At 41.1% G+C, this 8596-nt stretch overlaps 1 protein-coding gene across 1 annotated transcript; it reads right to left on the bottom strand.

The window, feature by feature from the left end:
* Positions 1 to 374: 374 nt before the first annotated feature.
* On the bottom strand, positions 375 to 8102 carry LOC133316984 (uncharacterized). The gene is made up of 5 exons (XM_061518777.1): positions 7952 to 8102; positions 4911 to 5977; positions 4104 to 4409; positions 1506 to 3086; positions 375 to 1010 (listed from the first exon to the last, which is right to left on the bottom strand). Exons 1-5 carry the CDS (start codon positions 8100 to 8102, stop codon positions 375 to 377), a joined length of 3741 nt encoding a protein of 1246 aa, XP_061374761.1.
* Between the last annotated feature and the right edge of the window lie 494 nt (positions 8103 to 8596).

Raw genomic sequence — 8596 nt, 5'->3', positions numbered from 1 at the left:
AAACTCCAGGGTGTGGAATTAATTGGTTTTTCACTTAGGCTTGTAATGCGGCTTAAGAAATAAAAGATATAAAGGCTCAAAGGGGCTCACCAAGGGATAACAAGGGTAAACCAAGTCATGCAATCAACAGCACAGAATCAATCAACAGGTAGTTGTAATCCAAGAATCGAGATCAAAGCCTAACAGATTGTGCTATCAAACACTGTGATCGAAGTCTACTCCATGTACCACTCAATAATTACCAGAAAGAAAAGGAAAATCTCCTATGAAAAATCAAAAACGAAAAGAAAGAAGAAGATGCAAATAACAGAAAGAAAAGAAAATGCAAATAACAGAAAGAAAAGAAAAGAGGGAAGAAAACTCCCCTGAGCTCCCTAAGGAGAATAAACAGCTTCAAGCAGCCTGATCTCTGCTTCCATCTCTGTATCCTCAGGCTGCTGTGGTGTTCCTTCATAGAAGGGCTTCAGACGATGCCCATTCACAGTAAATGTGTTCCCAGTCTGCTTATCACTTAATTCAACTGCTCCATAAGGAAAAATAGCAGTAATAATAAAGGGGCCATCCCATCTTGATCTGAGTTTACCAGGCATAAACTTAAGACGGGAATTGAATAACAGCACACTCTGGCCCACTGCAAATTCTTTCCTCAGGATCTGCTTATCATGGAATGCCTTTGTCTTTTCCTTGTATAGGCGTGAGCTCTCATAGGCATCCAGACGAAGCTCCTCTAACTCTTGCAGCTGTAGTTTCCTTTCTCCACCTGACTGGATTAGGTCCATGTTACACTGTTTCACAGCCCAATATGCCCGATGCTCCAGCTCCACTGGCAGGTGACATGCCTTACCATAAACAAGCCGGTAAGGGGACATTCCAATCGGAGTCTTATAGGCCGTCCTGTATGCCCACAAAGCATCTTCCAACTTCTTGCTCCAATCCTTTCTATTAGCATTGACAGTCTTTTGAAGGATTTGCTTAACCTCTCTGTTTGAAATTTCAGCTTGGCCATTTGTCTGTGGATGGTATGCTGTAGATACTTTGTGGAGGACTCCATATTTCTTAAGTAAGGCCTCCATGCTCCTGTTGCAGAAATGTGAGCCCTGGTCACTGATAATAGCTCGAGGAATACCAAACCTGCAGAAAATATGAGAACGGACAAAATCTACAACAACAGCAGAATCATCAGTTCGGGTGGCTTTCGCCTCAACCCATTTAGAGACATAATCCACAGCTAAGAGTATGTAAGCAAAACCAAAGGAAACAGGAAAGGGACCCATAAAATCAATACCCCAAACATCAAAAACCTCACAGAAAAGTATAGGGTTTTGGGGCATCTCATGTCTACGGGAAATGCTACCTGCTCTCTGACAATTAGCACAAGACTTACAAAACTCATAAGCATCATGAAATAGAGAAGGCCAGAATAAACCAGAATCTAGAACCTTCCTAGCAGTTCTTTGTGGTCCAAAATGACCACCACAGGCAGATGCATGACAAAAATTTAAAACAGATAGAGTCTCACTGTCAGGCACACATCTCCTAACCACTTGGTCACTACAAAATCTCCACAAGTAAGGATCGTCCCACACATAGTATTTAGACTCACTTTTCAATTTCAAAATCTGAGCCTTAGTGAAGTCAACAGGTAACGCTCCAGCAACCAAGTAATTAACTAAATCGGCAAACCAAGGGAACTTACCTTGCAGCTGTAAAAGTTGCTCATCAGGGAAATCATCCCCAATAGGTACAGGGTCAGATGGAAGAGAGGTGATGCGGCTCAGATGATCAGCAACTTGGTTTTCCGCTCCACTTCTATCCTTGATCTCAATGTCAAACTCTTGAAGCAGCAACATCCATCGGATGAGTCTAGGCTTAGCATCTGCTTTCTTTAAAAGAAATTTCAAAGCTGCATGGTCAGAGAAAACAACAACCTTGGTATCTAAAAGATATGACCGAAACTTATCAAGAGCAAATACTATAGCCAAGAGTTCTTTTTCAGTGGTGGTATAGTTGGATTGAGCAGAATCCAACGTCCTGGATGCATATGCAATGACATGTGGGGCCTTGTTGACCCGCTGAGCAAGAACAGCTCCAACAGCATAATTGGATGCATCGCACATCAACTCAAATGGGATAGACCAATCTGGTGCCCGGATCACAGGAGCTATGGTTAGGCAGCGCTTCAGATGATCAAAAGCTGCCTTGCATGCTTCACCAAACTCAAAGTCAATGTCTTTCTGGAGGAGATTGGACAATGGAAGAGCGATTTTGCTGAAATCCTGAATGAAGCGCCTGTAAAAACCTGCATGGCCAAGAAAAGAACGAACTTCCCGCACAGAAGCGGGGTAAGGCAAAGCAGTAATAACATCAATTTTAGCAGGATCCACTTCAATACCCTTTTTAGAGACAACATGCCCTAAAACTATCCCTGACTCAACCATGAAATGACATTTTTCAAAATTCAACACAAGATTGGTTTGAATGCATTTGTTCAGAACTCTACCCAAATTATCCAAACATGCATCATAAGAAGAACCATAGACACTAAAATCATCCATAAAAACCTCCATGCAATCCTCTAACAACTCAGAAAAGATGCTTACCATACAACGCTGAAAAGTACCTGGTGCGTTGCAAAGTCCAAAGGGCATCCGCCTGTATGCATATGTGCCAAAGGGGCATGTGAAGGTCGTCTTCTCCTGATCCTCAGGTGCAATGTGGATCTGGAAGTAGCCTGAGTATCCATCCAAAAAACAGTAGTGCGATTTACCAGCCAACCGCTCCAACATCTGATCAATAAATGGAAGAGGGTAGTGATCTTTGCGGGTTGCCTGGTTGAGCCTACGGTAGTCTATACATACTCTCCAACTGTTTTGAGCTCTTGTTGTGATCAGCTCATTATTTTGGTTGGCAATCACAGTGACTCCCGACTTTTTAGGGACCACCTGAACAGGACTCACCCATTGGCTATCAGAGATGGGGTAAATCATGCCAGCTTGCAAGAGTTTTGTTACTTCCTTCTTCACCACATCTAGAATCAGTGGGTTCAAACGCCTTTGGGGTTGTCTCACTGGTTTAGCTCCTTCTTCAAGTAGAATACGGTGCATGCATGTCGAAGGACTAATACCAATAATGTCAGCCATTGTCCACCCAATTGCCCTCTTATTTTCCTTCAGCAAGGTTAACAGTTTATCCTCCTGCTCAGGTAGAAGGTTCTTTGCCACAATGACTGGTAGCTGCTCATTCTCTTCAAGAAATGCATATTTCAAGTGGTCGGGCAGAACCTTCAACTCCAATTTCGGAGGCTGCTCAATGGATGGAAGAGGTGTAGTTGGTGGTGCAAATTCTGCAGAAAACAAGTCAGCAGCAATGCCTGTAAACAAATTCTCAGAAACAGGATTAGGATCATCAATAATATCAGCAGGCAATTCAGAAAATGCAGATTCACACTCATAATCAGAATCATCAATTAGTGCATCATTGAAACCAGAAAGATGAGATGCTATTTCATCACATACAATGCACTCTCGACTATCACCACAACCACAGAAATCAGAATCAAAATCAGTAGAAAACTCAGCAAGGAATGTAGCAGAAATATCCTCAACAACGTCATCTATCACATCTATGCAGAAGACAGAATGCTCTTCCCTAGGATGTTTCATGGCATCAAATATATTAAAATGCACAATGCTATCACCAAATTCCATGGAAAGAGTACCAGAATGAACATCTATCTTGGTCCTAGCTGTCCTCATGAAAGGCCTACCAAGTATGATTGGGGATCTATTAGTAGCAGTCTCACTCTCCATTTCTAAAATGTAGAAATCAGCAGGAAAAATCAGATTATTAACTCTGACTAATACATCCTCAATCAAACCAGATGGGTGAATACTACTCCTATTAGCTAACGTAACCACAATACCAGTGGCACGCAAAGGACCAAGACCAAGAGACTTAAACACAGATGCAGGCATAACATTGATGGAAGCTCCTAAGTCTAGCATGCAATCATGAAAAACAGAATTGCCAATCACGCAAGGGATAGTAAATGTCCCTGGATCTTGACACTTTTTAGGCATGGGCTGGATGAGTGCCGATACATTCTGACTCAGGTTAACCTGCTCATCTCCCTTCAGTCTCCTCTTGTTGGTGCACAGCTCCTTTAGAAACTTGGCATATCGCGGAATCTGCTGTATTGCATCCAAAAGAGGGATGTTCACCTCAACTTTCCGGAAGGTGTCAAGTATCTCTTTATCTTGAACCTTTGCTGACTGCTTCTTTGACTGAGTGGCTCTCTGAGGAAATGGCAAAGGGATATGGACATCAGATGTATCAGTGCTCTGCTTCTTGGAGCTAGTGTCACCTCCATTGGATGTCTCAGCAGCAGTGTGGGTTGGCTCCTCCATTTGCTTTCCAGACCGCAAAGTAATAGCACTCACATTTCCGCTTCCTTTTGGATTTGGAACTGTTTGGGATGGAAGGGAGCTGCCACTTGCTTGTTGATTTTGATTTACTGACGTTGCAAGCTGGCCAATCTGTGTTTGCAGATTCTGAATAGAAGACTCAGTCCTCTGCTGGAACTGCAGATTGCTAGTGGCCATCTGTTTCATTAAGTCCTCCAAAGAAGGACCACTGCCACTGTTTTGCTGCTGCACTGGTGGTTGTTGTTGCAACTGTTGGGGAGCAGGTTGCTGGAAGTTTTGTCTCTGCTGTGGAATGAACTGCTGCTTCTGCTGGTATGGAAAATTTTGTTGACTTTGATATGGAACATTTTGCTGATTCTGGTTCCATCTGAGGTTGGGATGATTCTTCCAGCCAGGATTGTAAGTGTTGGAGAATGGATTATTTTGCTGCTGCTGGTACTGTTGTTGCTGCTGCTGTTGGTACTGTGGCTTTCCAGGAAAAATTGCAGCAACAGACTGATCATCTTGGAAATCGTTGTCTTGATGAAAGGAAGGACAGGCATCCGTGGGGTGAGAAGGATCACAGCAGATGCCACACAAGTTGCTTATCTGTTGAGCAGAAGGTTGCACAGTCTGTGTCACTGCCAACTGCCTCACCATTGATGTCAGCTCATCAAGTCTGTTCTCCATTCTCTGGTTATCTGTGCTTGATGCTCCTGTTGCTGCTACTGTTGGATTTTGCATTGGAGGAGTTTGCACTTGGAAGACTGCACTGCTGTTGGCTCTAGTGCCAAATTGTTGAGCATTAGCAGCTATTTCAGCAATCAGCTCCTTGGCTTCATTAGGTGTTTTATTGCTCAGGACTCCTCCACTAGCTGCATCCAGAAGGTTCCTATCCATAGGCAGCAGCCCTTCATAGAAGTAAACAAGCAGGAGATTGTCTGGAATTTGATGGTGTGGGCAGCTTGAACAAAGCCTTTTAAATCGCTCCCAATACTCATGCATGTTCTCCCCATTAGCTTGCCTTATGCCACTGATCTCCTTTCTGATTGAAGTGGCCCTGGATGAAGGGAAGAATTTCTCCAGAAACAATCTGGCCATGTCATTCCAGCTTACAATGGAGGAAGGTGGCAGGTAGTACAACCAGTCCTTAGCTCCACTGTCCAAAGAGAAAGGGAAAGCACGCAGCTTGATTTGTTCCTCATCCACCCCTGTTGGCTTCATAGTGCTGCAGACTATATGAAATTCCTTCAGATGTTTGTGGGGATCCTCACCTGCAAGACCATGAAACTTGGGCAGCAAGTGTATTAGTCCAGACTTAAGCTCAAAAGGTACAACAGGATTAGTATAACGAATACACAAGGGCTGCTCATTATCAACATTAGGAGCAGCCAATTGCTTAAGTGTTCTATCACCCATGATTTCAGAATCAAATAAATGACCAAACGAATAAACACTATGTAAAGGACTCGAACAAACAGACTCGATAGACTCAACAGACTCTAAGGTATGCTCAGGAACAACTCTACTGTAAGTCAACCTACGAGCTCTACTAGCAGCATGCAATGATCTATCTATCTCAGGGTCATATGCATATAAATCATCAACACTGGTATTACTCCTAGTCATGCATCATAGGCAAAGCATACAGCAGTAAAATCACGAAACGTACGATAAGACACAAAAAAAAAAAAATTTAAATTTTTTTTTTTTTTTTTTTTTTTTTTTTTTTTCAGAAACGAAAATTAAAGAAAAAGAAGATGAAGATGAAAAAGAAGATGATCAAGAATCAGAAAACGATTTAGACCGATGCAATTTCCCCGGCAACGGCGCCAAATTTGACACGAGTTGTCGAACTCGCGCAAATTAAAAATTAATTCTTTAGGGTTCAGAAAATTTGCAGTAAAGTGGAAACCCTAAGTCGTCTCTCAAGGAAATTGTTTTGGTTAAAATCGCTTATGAGAACAGAAAATTAAAAGGGGGGTTTTGGATTTTGATTCAATAATTAAAAAGGCAGAATATAAATTTGGAATAAAAATTCGTAATTAAAAATAACCAACCTAAGGTTTGGGTTCCATGGACGTCTTTCCTCGGATAAGAAGATATCAAAATCGTGATTGATTTGTCAATCGGATCAGAATCCTTATTTCCAATTGACAACCCTCTCTAAGCGATCGCTTAGCATTTGATCAAAGACGATGCTTCTACTCATACAATCGCAGAGTATCAGCCCGCTTGATTTAAGGTCATAGGGTCAATCAACCTAATCATCAAATCTGATGATTAATCCCTTTCCATAATCGCAATCGCGAACCTCAGATTGAATATCCACGATCGCACGATATCAATCTGAGTTGGGAAGGGAAACAAAACTGATTTGAAATAAACGCAGATCCTCAAGACCAATCCATGGAATCCATTACCCTTAGGTTGATTAAAAGGTTCTTAGCCTCGCATGGCTAAGGTAAACATAATTGAAATGAAAAGAAGAAGAAGAACAAAAAAGATGAAGAACGCAATTGAATAAAAACTCAGAGAGAACTTCTCTGTTGTAAAAACTGACTACCAAGGGTTTCCTAGAGTCCCCTTTAAATAGCCGTCACGCAGGACGGCTAGGGTTTCATCGCTTCAGCCCAAACATAAAATAAAAAACCGAATAAAATAAAATGAAACAATAAAACTTGGCTTTGGGCCACTTAAGTAATTGGGTTTTAATTTAAATTACAAGCCCAATAGTCAAACAAAACTTCAGCAAAACGCGTCCAACTTGGTGTCCGAAATCGACCAGCTTCTAGTCCGAATTGGGCTTAGAGCTCTGCTAAGAATTGTAGCTCTCTGTGTTATCTGAAAAACCCAACAAGAACGGAGTCAATCCGACAACTATGGACCGAGATATGGCCAAAATACAGAAGTAACGTAAAGCTGAAAAATTCTGACGAAAATAAATTAAACCCAATTAAAAACTAAAAACCTAAATTAACTCTAACAATCATTATTTTATTCAAATAAATCCTAAAAATACTAATCAAGAGTAACAAATAAGTGTAACAAAATATGTGTTATCAACCCCACAAATAGACATTTAGTACACTTAGCACTAAGCTTATTTGAAGTCAATGCTTTGACATATGTCAAAGATCCCCAAACCTTGAGGTAGCTTAAGTTTGGCCTTCTACCAGTCCATATCTCATATGGAATGGTCTGAACAGATTTAGAAGGTACCACATTCAGAAGGTATGTTATAGTGCTTAAGGCACACCCAAAATGATTTTGGGAGTTCTGTCTCACTCATCATGGACCTAACCATATCCAATAAGGTTCGGTTCTTCCATTCGGATACACCATTCTGGTGTGGCGTGTAAGGCGCAGTAAGCTGTGAGAGAATCTCATTCTCATTTAGATAATCTTGAAACTCGTTGCTCAGATATTCGCCACCACGATTTGATCGTAAGGTCTTAATCATCTTGCATCGTTGTTTCTCTACTTCACTCCTATACTCCTTGAACTTTTCAAAGGCCTTAGATTTATGTCTCATCAAGCATACATACCAAATCTTGACTTATCATCAGTAAAGGTAATAAAGTAGGAATATCTACCTCTAGCATTGACAGACATTGGACCACGTACATAAGAGTGAATGAGTCCTAACAACTCATTAGCCCTATGACTTTCAAGCCTTTTGGGCTTGGTCTGAGTCATTTTCCCTGCTAGACAAGACTCACAAGGTCCATAGGATTCTAAATCCATGGAATCTAGGTATCCATTTGCATGTAGCCTAGACAATCTTGTTTCGTTTATGTGTCCTAGTCTATAATGCCAAAGATAAGATTGATTATCTATCCTAGGTCGTTTCACATTCACATTGAGGACTTTATTTTCCATTTCTAGAACATATAACCAATTACCAAAGAAGCAATAGCAAAAACAATATCATTCATAATGATAGAAAATTCATCACTCTTAATAGTAAATACAAAACCTTCTTGTTCTAAACAAGAAATAGAAATAATGTTTCTAGAAATGTTAGGAATATAAAGACAATTCTTCAAAGCAACATAAGGCCCGTAGGCAAAACAAGGTCAACATCTCCAATAGCCAATGAAGTAACTCTTGCTCCATTCCCAACTCGAAGATCGACCTCGTTCTTGTCAAGCTTCCTCGGATTCCTAAGCACCTACAACATATTGTAGATG

Source organism: Gastrolobium bilobum, unplaced genomic scaffold, assembly GCF_033153095.1.
Source record: "Gastrolobium bilobum isolate Gb01-03AN ecotype WA unplaced genomic scaffold, APGP_CSIRO_Gbil_v1 utg73313, whole genome shotgun sequence".
Classification (NCBI taxonomy): Eukaryota; Viridiplantae; Streptophyta; class Magnoliopsida; order Fabales; family Fabaceae; genus Gastrolobium; species Gastrolobium bilobum.
This window is presented reverse-complemented; position numbering and strand designations above follow the sequence as displayed.

Coding starts and splice junctions, on each gene's coding strand:
- LOC133316984 (XM_061518777.1), bottom strand. CDS start 8,102: ATGACTCAGACCAAGCCCAAAAGGCTTGAAAGTCATAGGGCTAATGAG. Junction 3,087..4,103: donor AGCAGGTTAACCTGAGTCAG/AATGTATCGGCA, acceptor CGTATTCTACTT/GAAGAAGGAGCTAAACCAGT. Junction 1,011..1,505: donor CTGACAGTGAGACTCTATCT/GTTTTAAATTTT, acceptor TACCATCCACAG/ACAAATGGCCAAGCTGAAAT.